Source organism: Salmo trutta, chromosome 1 (genome assembly GCF_901001165.1).
Source record: "Salmo trutta chromosome 1, fSalTru1.1, whole genome shotgun sequence".
NCBI classification, from domain to species: Eukaryota; Metazoa; Chordata; class Actinopteri; order Salmoniformes; family Salmonidae; genus Salmo; species Salmo trutta.
In genome coordinates this window covers 59,242,641-59,258,664 of record NC_042957.1, presented here as the reverse complement: position 1 = coordinate 59,258,664, position 16,024 = coordinate 59,242,641, and the positions used below count along the sequence as shown (strand labels likewise).

Here is a 16,024-nt window from a genome sequence, read left to right as displayed (position 1 = left end):
TATACATCAATGATGTCACTCTTGCGGCTGGTGATTCTCTGATCCACCTCTACGCAGACGACACCATTCTGTATACTTCTGGCCCTTCTTTGGACACTGTGTTAACTAACCTCCAGACGAGCTTCAATGACATACAACTCTCCTTCCGTGGCCTCCAACTGCTCTTAAATGCAAGTAAAACTAAATGCATGCTCTTCAACCGATCGCTGCCTGCATCTGCCCACCCGCCTAGCATCACTACTCTGGACGGTTCTGACTTAGAATATGTGGACAACTACAAATACCTAGTTGTCTGGTTATACTGTAAATTCTCCTTCCAGACTCATATTAAGCATCTCCAATCCAAAATTAAATCTAGAATCGGCTTCCTATTTCGCAACAAAGCATCCTTCACTCATGCTGCCAAACATACCCTCGTAAAACTGACTATCCTACCGGTCCTTGACTTCAGCGATGTAATTTACAAAATAGCCTCCAACACGCTACTCAGCAAATTGGATGCAGTCTATCACAGTGCCATCCGTTTCATCACCAAAGCCCCATATATTACCCACCACTGCGACCTGTATGCTCTCGTTGGCTGGCCCTCGCTTCATATTCGTCGCCAACCCCACTGGCTCCAGGTCATCTAAAAGTCTTTGCTAGGTAAAGCCCCTCCTTATCTCAGTTCACTGTTCACCATAGCAGAACCCACCCGTAGCATGTGTTCTAGCAGGTATATTTCACTGGTCACCCCAAAGCCAAGTCCCCCTTTGGCCGTCTTTCCTTCCAGTTCTCTGCTGTCAATGACTGGAATTAATTGCAAAAATCACTGATGCTGGAGACTCATATCTCCCTCACTACCTTTAAGCATCAGCTATCAGAGCAGCTTACAGATCATTGCACCTGTACGTAGCCCATCTGTACAATAGCCCATCCAACTACCTCATCCCCATATTGTTATTTATTTTATTTATATTTGTAATATTTTTTGCTCCTTTGCACCACAGTATCTCTACTTGCACATTCATCTTCTCCACATCTCACTCCAGTGTTTATTTGCGAAATTGTAATTATTTCACCACTACGGCCTATTCATTGCCTTACCTCCTTAATCTTACTTCATTTGCACACACTGTATATAGACTTTTGTATTGTGTTATTGACTGTACATTTGTTTATTCCATGTGTAACTCTGTGTTGTTGTTTGTGTCACACTGCTTTGCTTTATCTTGGCCAGGTCACAGTTGTAAATGAGAACTTGTTCTCAACTCGCTTACCTGGTTGAATAAAGGTGAAATAATTTTTTTTTTAAATACTGTATGTGGGAATGTCTTATGTCCGTCCTACATGTAGTGTTGGTACATGGAATATTCCTCAACTGCATATATCATAAATTGCTATTGCAAATAGAAGTATTATGTTCAACAACTGACAATTCATTCTCTATTGTCATAGATTTGGTGGGCACTGTCATCTGTGATCTTTGTGATATGACTTTCTTTCAGCATGTACTGATGAAACTGTCCCTTAATATTTTTGTTCTTAAAGTCTACAAACGCTCTACATTTATTCACTCTGTGATAGGGTTGGATCCTATATGCTACTTTTATTATTGTCCTGTAAATGGTTCAGCGCATATAATTTAGGCTGTGTGTAGAATGGGGCATAAAGGAAAGAACTTCTACTAATAAATTACTACTAGATTATAGTGATAAGGAAAACGGCATACAAATTTGGCCTGTGTATTCATTTGCCTATAACTAATCATATTTCCATTATTTTTACATAAAAAATAGAGTACTTCAAAACGAGAAGATCCTGCCATGGAAAAGACGATTGGGTGGACATAAAGTGGAAAGGAGGGGAAATAACTCACACCATGCAGCAGGACACCTTCAGCTGTGGGGTCTTTGTAATGCAGGTTTGATAGTTATATATTCAATAATGAATGGTTAGCTGTTATGTGACAATTAGGTCAAAAACTCTATTTATTTTTTTGGTGTAGATGGCCAAGGAAGTTGCACAGAACTTCCCCAACATCCCCTCCCAAATTGATATGGAACCTTCAAAAACACATGGAGCAACTGCAAAAAGAAATGGCTGTGGATATTCAAAAAATGTCTGGTATGTAATGACATTTAATTCAAAGTAAATGTAAATTCTTTATTTTTATGTAGTTGTGTCAGACAGCCATATGTTCAGTTCATGCCTATGATTTCAGAGTTCAACAAAGCCAACAACTGATTCATGTGTGCCACTGATAAAGAACCTGGATGTGGCCCAAAGACTGACTGGGTTAGTAACTTTATTTAACATGTTTATAATCTTTTGACAACAGTGACGACATGTAAGACAATTTATGATATAACCCAATGGATGGCTAATTCGTCATTCGTCATACTGCATTGATATTTGATATTATTTATAACGTGTTAGGCTTTGTTTTGTTTTGATTGAATGTTTTGCATGCCAACGGTGGTTCCATGTGCTGTGCCTAGGAATGAAGACAAAAGAGTTCAACAGAGTAAAGAACACAAACTAGAAGTGCAGTCTTTGTTGTTGAAAATGTATCCTATACCCCATCCACACTGAAGAGGCTCTGAAATGTACATCAACCAGGGATAAAGAGAAAGTTAACACTGTGAAATGTTTCATACTTAATTGAAGTTAAGTGTCTGTTGACATGTTGGAAAAGATTAAAGGTCTACAATTTCTGTTTCATTTGTCAATATTGCATTTTTATTCATTGATTTACTGGCCACTATTACTGTGGTTACATGTTCAGTATATGTATTGACCAGCAAACCCACTGCAGCCTACCTGACTAGCTCACTCTCCATCCCTGCTTTGGACAATTAATAGCATGACTCTCGTCTTTGCCCTTTTCCTTTATGGTTGATTATTAACGATGAAAGGAGATATTATCTGTCTCTCTCTCCTATTGTGTACCGCTGTTAAATACTGTGAAAAAATTTAAAAAACAGGGAAAATAAGTACTTAGAACTACCCATTATTGTAGATAAATATTAAAGAAAAGGGTAAACACAACACTGGACTGAACCCCCTAATTGTCAAACCAATATTAATGTACAACAATATAGAAGATACATGACTAGAGGTTATGCAATACGGGTGTATATCCACTGCATGCTTCTTAGGTGTGTAATTGACATGACCAAGGAGCTATTGCAAATTTGAAACTATGAAAAATGTACGTTACACCGCGTGATTTTACAGTACACAAACAAGAGTGTGCAATATAGAAGGGTAGTCAGCGGACATTAGGTCACATGACCAAGGAGCTATTGAAATTCTACATTTTGAAAAATTCATGTACAATCATGTGAGATGAAAATAGACAAACTGAAGGGTGTGCAATGTGTAGGGCCACTGAGTGGACATTCTGAACCTTGTTTGAAGTCACTAGGTCACATGACCAAGGAGCTATTGAAATTTTACATTTGGAAACATTAATGTAAAATCATGTGAGATGAAAATGGACAAACTAAAGGGTGTGCAATGTGTGTCTAAGCCATCGGGTTAGCTACAACCAGTTTTGAAAGTGTTAGGAGTAATGGTTAACCTATTGAAATTTGAACATTTTGATTTGTCGCTAAGTTGACAGTCCCTAACTGCTGTTGGTGGACGTAAGGAAAACTACAGGCAAATATCCGTAGAATATCCAATCTGAAACTGTCTTTACCTCGGTTCTGACACGGAAGATTTCGACAAGAGGTAGGCGCATGGTAGCCCTGAGGTGCACTCATAAAAGCCATGATTCTGCTCCAGCACAGCACTCAATACACCAGCTTTTACTGAGTATATATACAGTTGAACTCGGAAGTTTACATACACCTTAGCCAAATACATTTAAACTCAGTTGTCACAGTTCCTGACATTTAATCCTAGTAAAAAGTCCCTGTCTTAGGTCAGTTAGGATCACCACTTTATTTTAAGAATGTGAAAAGTCAGAATAGTAGAGAGAATGATTTATTTCAATTTTTTTTTATTTTATCACATTCACCGTGGGTCAGAAGTTTACATACACTCAATTAGTATTTGGTAGCATTGCCTTTAAATTGTTTAACTTTAACGGGTCAAATGTTTCAGGTAGCCTTCCACAAGCTTCCCACAATAAGTTGGGTGAATTTTGGCCCATTCCTCCTGATAGAGCTGGTGTAACTGAGTCAGGTTTGTAGGCCTCCTTGCTCACACACACTTTTTCAGTTCTGCCCACAAATTTTCTATAGGATGGAGGTCAGGGCTTTGTGATGGCCACTTGACTTTGTTGTCCTTAAGCCATTTTGCCACAACTTTGGAAGTATGCTTGTGGTCATTGTCCATTTGGAAGACCCATTTGCGACCAAGCTTTAACTTCCTGACTGATGTCTTGAGATGTTGCTTCAATATATCCACATAATTTTCCTGCCTCGTGATGCCATCTATTTTGTAAAGTGCACCAGTCCCTCCTGCAGCAAAGCACCCCCACAACATGATGCTGCCACCCCCATGCTTCACGGTTGGGATGGTGTTCTTCGGCTTGCAAGCCTCCCCTTTTTCCTCCAAACATGATGGTCATTATGGCCAAACAGTTCTATTTCTGTTTTATCAGACCAGAGGACATTTCTCCAAAAAGTATGATCTTTGTCCCCATGTGCAGTTGCAAACCGTAGTCTGGCTTTTTTATGGCGGTTTTGGAGCAGTGGCTTCTTCCTTGCTGAGCGGCCTTTCAGGTTATTGCGATATAGGACTCATTTTACTGTGGCTATAGATACTTTTGTACCTGTTTCCTCCAGCATCTTCACAAGGTCCTTTGCTGTTCTGGGATTGATTTGCACTTTTCGCACCAAAGTACGTTCATCTCTAGGAGACAGAACGCGTCTCCTTCCTGAGCGGTCATAACAGCTGCGTGGTCCCATGGTGTTTATACTTGCGTACTATTGTTTGTACAGATGAACGTGGTACCTTCAGGCGTTTGGAAATTGCTCCCAAGGATGAACAAGAATTGTGGAGGTCTACAATTTTTTTCTGAGGTCTTGGCTGATTTATTTTTATTTTCCCATGATGTCAAGCAAAGAGGCACTGAGTTTGAGGGTAGGCCTTGAAATACATCCACAGGTACACCTCCAATTGACTCAAATTATGTCAATTGGCCTATCAGAAGCTTCTAAAGCCATGACATCATTTTCTGGAATTTTCCAAGCTGTTTTAAGGTACAGTCAACTTAGTGTATGTAAACTTCTGACCCACTGGAATTGTGATACAGTGAATTGTAAGTGAAATAATCTGTTTGTAAACAATTGTTGGAAAAATTACTTGTGTCAAAGTAGATGTCTTAAACGACTTTCCAAAACTATAGTTTGTTAACAAGAAATTTGTGGAGTGGTTGAAAAACGAGTTTTAATGACTCCAACCAAAGTGTATGTAAACTTCCGACTTCAACTGTATATATAAACTCAGCAAAAAAAGAAACGTCCTCTCACTATCAAATGCGTTTATTTTCAGCAAACCTAACGTGTAAATATTTATATTAATATAACAAGATTCAACAACAGACATAAACTGAACAAGTTCCACAGACATGTGACTAACAGAAATGGAATAATGTGTCCCTGAACAAAGGGGGGGTCAAAAACAAAAATAACAGTCAGTATCTGGTGTGGCCACCAGCTGCAGTGCATCTCCTCATGGACTGCACAAGATTTGCCAGTTCTTGCTGTGAGATGTTACCCCACTCTTCCACCAAGGCACCTGCAAGTTCCCGGACATTTCTGGGGGGAATGGCCCTAGCCCTCACCCTCCGATCCAACAGGTCCCAGACATGCTCAATGGGATTGAGATCCGGGCTCTTCGCTGGCCATGGCAGAACACTGACATTCCTGTCTTGCAGGAATTCACACACAGAACGAGCAGTATGGCTGGTAGCATTGTCATGCTGGAGGGCCATGTCAGGATGAGCCTGCAGGAAGGATACCACGAGTGAGTAGGATGTCTTCCCTGTAATGCACAGCGTTGAGATTGCCTGCAATGACAAGCTCAGTCCGATGATGCTGTGACACACCGCCCCAGACCATGACGGACCCTCCACCTCGATCCCGCTCCAGAGTACAGGCCTCGGTGTAACGCTCACTCCTTTGACGATAATCGCGAATCCGACCATCACCCTGGTGAGACAAAACCGCGATTCATCAGTGAAGAGCACTTTTTGCCAGTCCTGTCTGGTCCAGCCACGGTGCCCATAGGCGACGTTGTTGCCGGTGAGGACCTGTCTTACAACAGGCCTACAAGCCCTCAGTCCAGCCTCTCTAAGCCTATAGCGGACAGTCTGAGCACTAATGGAGGGATTGTGCGTTCCTGGTGTAACTCGGGCAGTTGTTGCCATCCTGTACCTGTCCCACAGGTGTGTTCGGATGTACCAATCCTGTGCAGGTGTTGTTACATGTGGTTTGCCACTGCGAGTACGATCAGCTGTCCGTCCTGTCTGACTGTAGCGCTGTCTTAGGCGTCTCACAGTACAGACATTGCAATTTATTGCCCTGGCCACATCTGCAGTCCTCATGCCTCCTTGCAGCATGCCTAAGGCACGTTCATGCAGATGAGCAGGGACCCTGGACATCTTTCTTTTGGTGTTTTTCCAGTCAGTAGAAAGGCCTCTAATGTCCTAAGTTTTCATAACTGACCTCAATTTCCCACCGTCTGTAAGCAGTTAGTGTCTTAACGACCGTTCCACAGGTGCATGTTCATTAATTGTTTATGGTTCATTGAACAAGCACAGGAAGTTTAAACCCTTTACAATGAAGATCTGAAGTTATTTTGATATTTCTGAATTCTCTTTTAATGACAGGGTCCTAAAAAAAAGGGATGTTTCTTTTTTTGCTGAGATATAAAATTACCTTGAATAGATTTCAGGTGTGCTAGTGGCTGGGAAACATGCACTTTCAGTAGCTTGGTGACCAATAGGCCATACTGATACAATTAGACCAATATGGTAGTGTGGAAATTGATATGAGCAAGATTGGAAATGCAGTGAAGTACAACAAATTTCCACCTATTTTTTTACTTGTCAATGCCATGTTCACACAAGTCTGGTTGGGCCAATAAGTGAATTCATGACATGAACATTGTCATATTAACAAGCAGCTTTTGTGAACACCTTTCTACTGCTTTTTATGAGGCATTAATCAGCTGTATTGCTTAATCTCCAACATTTTACACTTGTCAATAAAACCACAAATGAAAACACCAGTCAAGATTTTTTTTATTTTTTTTATACATTTATTAGTGAAACCAATGAATGCCTAGAATCTAAGCTTCTGGAAGAACCATTTGTTCTTGCCTGTCTTGTACCTGTGGATAGAAAAAAACTTTAGAGAAGGTTTCAATGGAGATGAAAAAGAAAGCCTGATATGTAATTATCCTATAGTAGTTACGCTACTTGTATCATGTGTCAGATATTACCAGGACAAGGAACCTGTGCATTTCTCACAAGTCCTGGTTCCTGGTGTGGGAAAAGACTCACCTCTCCTCAAACTTAATCTTGGCCTCCCGTCTGGCTTTGCGTTTCAGGGCAGGGTCTCTGAAGACATCCTTGTTGACAACGGTTTTGTCCAGAGGAATGTCCACAGAGTATCTGAGCACAGGGAAAAACACAGCAAGAGACTTAAGACACCTACGCCAATTTCCTATAAAGGACAAACATGAGTGGATTAAACTTCTCTATCAACTACTCTGAACATTCCAAGAACCAAGATTGAAAATCAAACCAAGCCATCTATCAAGTTTACTAAGTAGGGACAAAATCTGATTGATGCATGCAGAGATTAAATGTGTTGAACAGCCATAGACTTCACTAGTGTGCTGACCCAAACCATAGCAATCTGAGCCAGAAAACTCTTTCCAGCACAACTACTGCAACTATGGTGGATATCGATGCATAACCAAGCCAGCTCAGTACAACTTGGCTTAGGAGTGCGAAAGGGTAGTTCACCACATCCAACAGAATAGGGTCCACTCAGTACACCATCTATACATTCCTTGATATTGCATCCTACTTAATAGATACCTGCCAGTTTGGCCACTACCAGAATTCCATGATAATGTAGACTAATTTAATGGATGCAATACGGCTAGTCACCTACAGTTTAGTCTCACATGTCAGCAGGTAGCCACCTAAACAACCATTACTCCCATCCTATATTCCCCATGTCCATCTGGCACTGACCTGGTGGGCATTAGGTGATTGTAGTTGTACACCTTTACGAAGGCCTTGATCTTGGACCTCTTGGCAACCTTCTTCTTGCCCATGGTTGTGGTCACTTTGCGGGGGTAGCGGTCAATGCCTGAGACCAGTGCGTGGCTATAAGGGCGGTCTGAGGTGCCATCATCAATGTTCTGTAGGGAGAGAATCAATATATAGTTAACTGTTCAGTTACGTGTTTATGGACCACATTGCAAGATGATTGTCCAAGCAAACAGTAACTAATCAAACTGGGAGTGAAATATGCACATTTAGCAATAGCTCAGGAACAAACTTACCTTGACGATAACAGCTTTACGCCCTGCGTAGCGCCCAGCAAGGACCATCACCACCTTCCCAGGTTTCATGAACTTGCCCATCTCTGGGTGACAAGAGAAGTGAGTTACAAAAGAAAAGCATTATTACTAAGACAAGATGCTATGGAATGGTCAATGTGGGACAATATTCACTGCTTTTAGATATCAGTAGAATCTTTGTCATCTACAGAATATCGGTATGCTATTAGCTAAACTCAGCTTGTACGTCAGATAACCAATGACTGAACGAGATTGCAGGAGCAACGACGTAAAGTAGCAAAGTCAAGCAAAGAAAAACAGTATTTTATGAAAAGTTAAATTGCATAATGTCTTGACTGAAGTAGGTGTTAACCAACGTTCTTTTGCTGTTTTTCAGCCTTGGGTAAATTTGACTCGTTCTATTGTCCAGCCTAGCTAGACAGTCATCACTGTTTATTTACCTAGCTAACTTAACGTTACCGTTCAGGCGAGATGTTGTATACGTTCATGCAATTACATTTAAATAGGCAACCGAACATAGTGGTTATCCGATTATATAAATTACATAACCGAAGTGGTTGGTTTTGAATCGACATGAACCTCATCAAGCAAGCTGCCATGTTGAAACGCTAGCTATATGGATAGCGGACACTATATAAAAGCACACATTTTTCCAATATAAATGTCAAATTAAGGGAAATTATCCCCAATCCGGGATCTTAAACGTATAGTTCAGGGTAAAAAACAATTAAGAAGTATGTAAACGCCAGGATTTATCAAGATGGTTTAAGATTATTGAGTTGAGAAATTAACTCACTGGTGCTATTCTGTGGCCACCGCTAGCAGGAAAGGAAGTTGAGAAGATTTTCGTGACCTTTCACATCAAATCAACGATGCGTCATTTCCGCCGAGCAGAACACCTCTATGCTTAGAACTGGTCCTGGAACAGTTCCTTTATTTTGGAACGTCATTTTTTTTAAAGAACAAATCCTTATTTACAACGACGCCTATCCTAACCCAGGCGACCCTGGGCCAATTGTGGGACTCCTGATCACAGCCAGTTGTGATACAGCCCGGGATCGAACCAGGGTCTGCAGTGATGCCTCTAGCACTGAGATGCAGTGCCTTAAACCGCAGCGCCACTCATGTCAAGCTTATAAAAGGGAACCTAGAGTCATCCCTATATTGAGTTTCTCTGTGACATGTGGCAATCAAGGCATCCTATTCAGTTGTTGGCACAGTTGCCAGTGTTCTCTGATGCTGCTATGCAAAGTGAAGGCCTGCAACTTGACTAAACTAAAGACAAAAGTGTCAGGCATCATTATTACCCCTGTATCTTATACAACTTATTAATGTGCATTGACAACAAGTGTGTTGAAAGCAATGAATGAATACAAATTGTGCATGGGCTGAAATAGGTTTTTGAAATTGTTTATTTGCTCACATTCATAGTTATTGAACAAAAACAATAAACAGCTGTATAACTTTTTCTAAATCTGACCAGTAGGGTATGCACAGAAAAACAAAAACAAATCAGAGACAGTAACTAAGTCTCATTTTTCGTACAGAAATGTACATTCCTTAGTAGTAGTATCGTGACGTGTGCCTCTATGTTTGTGTTAACAGTAGTCTTGACATGAGCACAGTGCATTTGAAAAGTAACAATGCAGGCTAAATGAAGGGGGTATTGATATTCACACTAACACCTCAGAAGTATGCAAACCAAAGTATCCCTTTCGATGTAGGACAACCTGTCCTCCCATACACTACATGGAGATGCACACCAGTACACCAGTAAAGCACAGACCAGATCCAAGCATAGTCTGGTAGTGGTCCGGCTGAGGCATTTGCAATTTACTATACAACAAAATAGAAATAGATCTCAATACAATACCATAGACCATAAGAGAATAGAACAGAAAGTCTGGGAGTAGCACTTAACCAGTCACAAAGTAGGTTACACCTTAATATGAGGAGGGTTGGGAAAACCATACTAGGGATGATAAAAGTTTTCACTCATGTGGAAATGAACAGTATCTATGGTTTGTACATTCAGCTTTTCAGGATACACCCCATGTGATTCACATGTAATAGGAATATTTCACTTCAAGTAGTTTTCATTCACCATTCAAAAAACAAATAGAAACAGAAAAAACGATCACATCCCACAATCATCTTAAATATTGGACGATTAAATATATAATTATATATAAGCTAAATAGTTAAATCGTATATATTTTTGTAATTTTTTTAATCACTTCCATTTGGAACAGTAAAGAAGCAGCAGTTAATACAGGGCCTCTATGTTATCCACCTTCTTTAAGACACGTTCTGGTTATTTCTCAACGGAGAGACACTACATGCTGCATGAGTGATCATTTAGATTTTCAGAACACTTGTGACATCTTTAGAATGTTGACCTCTCTTCTACATTCATTGGTGAGAGCATACACTGTTGCCATGTTCATTTGACCTGAGTGCATTGAATAGCGTGTGTCTTCTGTGAACGTAACAGTGGAGCTTTGAGTAACCACAGACAGAGAGCAATGCTCTGTGAATGTGAACTGTAGTAACCCATATTATTCTCTTCCATAGAGAACACAAAATGTACAGTTTAGTGACAGTGCAGGATACTGGTCTGTTTTTGCCCATACTACAGAGTATGGGGAGGGAATGACTATACATTTGGTCCAATTGATGATCACCCATTCTATAGGTAATCATTATACAGTAGTGAATTACTGTAAAAGGCCAACCTCACGATATTATCTGCATAGGTCTGAGCTACTGTATCTCATCTCCATAGGGACAAGTCAAACAACATCACAAAGGAAGTGTTTCCTAAGGGGAGGCAACAAGCTAAATATAATGCAATGTAACAAGTCATTATGATCTTGATATACTCCCTTTGTGTGGTTATGGGGGGGCATGGATAAATTAAACGTTAGTTACAGATTTGCTATATAAAAATCAGATTTGCTATATAATGCATCTCAACATTGCACACTTGATTTTTGTTGAACAGCTTTGCATGGAATTCATGCCATGTTTTTAGACCGGATGCTAACAAAAATGTTTTGACCCAATGACCCAAGATAAATTTGAAGTAAAACGGATAAAGCAACATTAGCACAAATCTTTTATGCCAATTATAATTTCAGCACTTGAGGGAGACCCAAACCATGCCTTCCGGTCCTCAAGGGCCAGTTGATTGTATTATTTTTTACCCTTAAAATCAGGCCTGGTAACCATGTGAGCTGAAAGCATGGTTTTGGGTGTCTCTCGACAGTCCCTTCTCAGAAGGCATCCTTGATGTTCTTGAGCTGCCTCACAGCCAGGTCCACCGGCAGGTTAAACTTTAGGTGGCTGATACGTCCCAGGATGCGCAGGGCTCCCTCGAAGCCTGTCTGGGCCATGTAGCTCCAGTGCTGGTAGTGTGGGTGCACCAAGACCCCTGACTTGCAAAGCAGGTTAAGCCATGACACTAGCCTCTGCTCATTCAGAGCCATGCATACCAGAGCCTTGAACTCTGAGTCTGCTCCTCGCTTGTAGCGATCGTGTTCTAGCAACACTGAGTGAATGGCCCAGAGCAGAGACTGCTTGGGTGTGACAGTGACCGGATTGCCCGCAACAGGTAGGCTGAAGGACTGCGAGAGCTGGCGGGCTGGCGACTCCACGAAAGCCTTGCCGTTTTTGGAGTGGTAGTACTTGACAAAGAGCTCCCAGGGGTGGATGGTCGTTGGGCCAGGTCTGTAGGGCAGCAGGCAGGAGATGGGGGCCAGCACCAGGCTCATGCCCTGGGAGGGGGAGTAGAGACCGTGGGCTAGCAGGTCTCTCAGAGCCATGGCCAGCTCCTTCCTCACTGAGGCAGTGAGCTCATCACGGGACCCCAGGGCCAAGCTGCTGTTGTAGCTGACCACGTGATCTACCGAGGGCTGTCTGCACGAGGCCTGCACTCGAACCCGGTCTACAGCCCCCTCCAGACGCTGCAGCAGAGGGCCGTAGTCCTGGCCCCCTTCCCCCTGCGACCACATGCTCTGGGGAACGTGGCCAGCCGCACAGCCAAACTGGCTAACTGCAAAGATCTGCAGCACAGCCAGGGCCCGCTGGATCAGCTGCAAGCCTGTCTGCCTCATCTTCTGGGCCTGCTCTGGGTCCACTATGGGCAGGAGAAGAGAATCGTTAGAACAGATGTATTGTGAGTGATGTTGTAGAGCCTATGATAATAATGCTGGGTGATAACTGACTTTTCTTCCTCCCTCCAGGGGCTCTGGTGTTGGGCCCTGCTGTCCTCGGCTGCTGGCTGGGTTCACCGTCAGACAGAAGAGGGTTCCCTACCTCATCTGTTGGGTAAAGGGAAAATAAGTCAGAATATTGGTGGAATATTTTGGTAACAAAGTGTGTATTAGTGAGCTTCCAAGACACCTAACCACAGCCAACATGGCATCCCAGGACCACTGCCACCTACCCTGGATGAAGTTGATGAACATCTCTAGGTCCCTGATCTGGGTCTTGAGCTGGTCCACCAGCTGCTCCTTGACCCTAGCTGGGTTGACTATTTGAGCGATGGCAGCATCCACTCTCTGTCTTAGCTCCTCAGGCGTCAGGTTCCCTATGTCCTCGTTGAAGTTCACATCCAGCTTCTTGATCAACTCGTCAATGATTACCTGGCAGTGGAAGAGTGGAACCGTCATGAGTATTACCAGGACATTACACATGGGGAGGAAACATTGTATCGAATAGACTTTTGGGAGACTTCTGGTACATGAACGGAGCCCTACCTTCTGTCTCTCCATGACCACCGACTGGGGCAGGGAGTCGTAGCTGCCCTCCTGGTAGGCATAGCGCTCCAGGTCATCCAGCTGGGTCTTCAGCTGGACGATGAGCTCCTTCTGCTTCTCCCTCTGGACCTCCAGACGCTCCCTCTTCTCCCTCTCACTCTGTGTGGAGAAGAGAGAACACAGAATACACTGTCAGTGGAGGACTGGGGTGTACAAAGGGGACAGGGAGTGATGGGGAGGGTCTATACACAGCCCTTATTGATCATGCATGTTTACTAGACAGACAGACTAAACAGATGCTGGAGAGGAACAGAGAGCTGTAGACATACTCACCAGGTCCTCCTACAAGTAAAGCATGTAGACACAGAGGAAATCAGAAAAAGAAAAGCTTTAATCAAAGACAGTATTACATAAGCAGGCATTGTCTCGAAGGTAAATGGAGAGTTGCAAGGAGTAAATAATGGGGTTTGGTTTAGTTGTGCATACAGAAGCTATTATTACAGAGATAATGATCTTCTGGAAGCTGTGAGTCACTTATTGTGTTGATGAGATACCACCATTTTCTATCTTCCTCTGGAGATAATAGACCTCAGGGAACAGAACAGAGAGCACAACCTTGATGCAAATCAAAGCCTTAATCAAAAGCCAGGTAGCCGCCCGGATAATTTCATTTCCTGTGAGATGTTTGACAAGATGGTGGCTGATACTGCCGGTGTGTGTGTGTGTGTGTGTGTGGGTGTGCATGTTTCCGAGTGTTGCATCCCAGGGTGTGTCTGAGTCTATATGTGTCCAGTGGTCATCCTCACAGCTGTCCGACTGACACTGAATGATGACCAGCAACTAATGCAATCACCCGGTATTACTGGTGGAACACTGTGTACTGACGTTGGTGTAGGCCTAAATTGGTGTCTGTCTGGTCTGTTTTGTGGGGGACTAACATAACCTATTTTTTTTACACATAATGGATAGCTTATAGCTTGCATAATCACACAACCTCAAGCAATTGAGTGTTTGTGTTGACATACTTTTCCCACTTACTGATGAGGAAACATTGTTTACATTCTTAGATCTACCAAGTCTGACCAGCGTGGGCTAGATGGACTACTTACCGCGTTTTCAAGCTGTTGAGTATCCTGTGGCCTGCATCCCACAACGTGAGGACAGCCTTTGAAGGCAAACTCCTCGAGTTCTACCAGCATCCTCTCCTTCTCATCAGTCTGAGCGTGAACAATCTGCTTCAAGCGGAACTGCACTTGTGCAAAATGAGATGTCAAAGCGAGGAGCGAGGAATTCAGCAGGCCCTGTTCGTCCTCCAGTTTCCTCAACCTTGCGGTCATATCCGTCTCACCAGACGCAGCTGAGCCTTTCCTCCTCGGCTCGACCGCGTCTCCCTTCCCGCTCTCATCCTCCGGACTGGCTACAGCGCCGACGGGCGCCCATCGCTCGCCAGCCCCAGCAAAGGCAGCTTCGCTGTCCGAGGTTGACAGTTCCTCTGTCGACATGTTTGAAAGGTAATAAAGACAACGTTGTCCTCCGATATTAAAGTTATTGTCAACTGGAAACGACGCTTTGTTTTATCGTTTATGTACACCGTTTTAGAAATTAAAAGAATTACCACCAATGAAGCAGGTGCATCGCCATCTTGAAAGATTCATACGTGAAAGGGAGAGGCGGGCTTCCAAACGTCATAAACAGTGCCACGTCATCGTAAAAGCACTGATCTGGTGTGCATGTGAACTGCCTGCAAGAAACAGCAATATGCCATTTTAACCTATCCATAGCATAACTTCCCAGTGGGGCACAGTGACGAGGAATAGTAGGAGCACGGTTTGTTGGTGTTTAATCCCATGGTTGAGCAGAGTACCAATTTTGAAGAAACCACCTGAGTTATCCAAACTGGTGGAGAGAGTACTGGGTAAAGCGAAGGTTGTGAGGATCACCAGAGGCGGTGGGCTTGTTTTGATTCTGCGGATCAGAAGTAACGTACCTTAATCGATTTTCTACGTTGCTAGCCCATCCCGTATTTTTTTTATCTTGCTCCTTTGCACCCCAGTATCTCTACTTGCACATTCATCTTCTGCACATCAATCACTCCAGTGTTTAATCGGTATATTGTAATTACTTCGCCACCATGGCCTATTTATTGCCTTACCTCCCTTATTTTACCTCGATTGCACACACTGTATATATACTTTTTCTACTGTATTATTGACTGAATGTTTGCTTATTCCATGTGTAACCCTGTGTTGTTGTATGTGTCGAACTGCTTTGCTTTATTCTTGGCCAGGTCGCAGTTGTAAATGAGAACTTGTTCTCAACTAGCCTACCTGGTTAAATAAAGGTGAAATAAAATACAAAAGTTTGAAGTGTGTGTCTCTTCGGAACAGGGCACCCATCAAGGGGGTTATATCAGTCCGCCGCAGGCGTCTCGTGGGAAATTGATTTTGAAGAGATGAAAAATATTCATCGAGTAATTGAAGCACGTTGGATGAATCATGTGATGAATGGTGAAAAAATGAAGTTATTTGTTCTTTTGTTTTTTGATGTGGCGTCTCCCTACTCAAGTGCAGTTAGGGTATATTAACTACAGTCAGAGCATTTATCCCAAGACCAATGCAGTGTGATCATTGTGAAGCATTTGGTCATGTAGCAAGTGTTTGCAGAAGGGAGAAGCCGAGATGTCCAAGTGGAAGGGACCATATGTTTATAAAAGTGATAAATATGTGACA

The 16,024-nt window shown here is 42.6% G+C and overlaps 2 protein-coding genes across 3 annotated transcripts; both read right to left on the bottom strand.

Moving 5' to 3' along the window:
- Positions 1 to 7,243: 7,243 nt before the first annotated feature.
- Positions 7,244 to 9,418, bottom strand: LOC115203001 (60S ribosomal protein L27). The gene is made up of 5 exons (XM_029767249.1): positions 9,332 to 9,418; positions 8,518 to 8,600; positions 8,204 to 8,373; positions 7,502 to 7,612; positions 7,244 to 7,329 (listed from the first exon to the last, which is right to left on the bottom strand). Exons 2-5 carry the CDS (start codon positions 8,596 to 8,598, stop codon positions 7,281 to 7,283), a joined length of 411 nt encoding a protein of 136 aa, XP_029623109.1. The 5' UTR covers positions 8,599 to 8,600; positions 9,332 to 9,418; the 3' UTR covers positions 7,244 to 7,280.
- A 511-nt stretch (positions 9,419 to 9,929) lies between these two features.
- On the bottom strand, positions 9,930 to 15,206 carry LOC115202995 (RUN domain-containing protein 1-like). Of its 2 annotated transcripts, XM_029767224.1 has the most exons (6): positions 14,405 to 15,206; positions 13,629 to 13,637; positions 13,296 to 13,454; positions 12,983 to 13,181; positions 12,762 to 12,857; positions 9,930 to 12,673 (listed from the first exon to the last, which is right to left on the bottom strand). In XM_029767224.1, the coding sequence occupies exons 1-6, from the start codon at positions 14,795 to 14,797 to the stop codon at positions 11,811 to 11,813; spliced, it is 1,719 nt and encodes a 572-aa protein (XP_029623084.1). In that variant the 5' UTR covers positions 14,798 to 15,206; the 3' UTR covers positions 9,930 to 11,810. The 2 variants fall into 2 exon arrangements, with proteins under 2 accessions (XP_029623084.1, XP_029623095.1); XM_029767235.1 differs by lacking the exon at positions 13,629 to 13,637 and having other exon boundaries at positions 14,405 to 15,203.
- Positions 15,207 to 16,024: the final 818 nt, after the last annotated feature.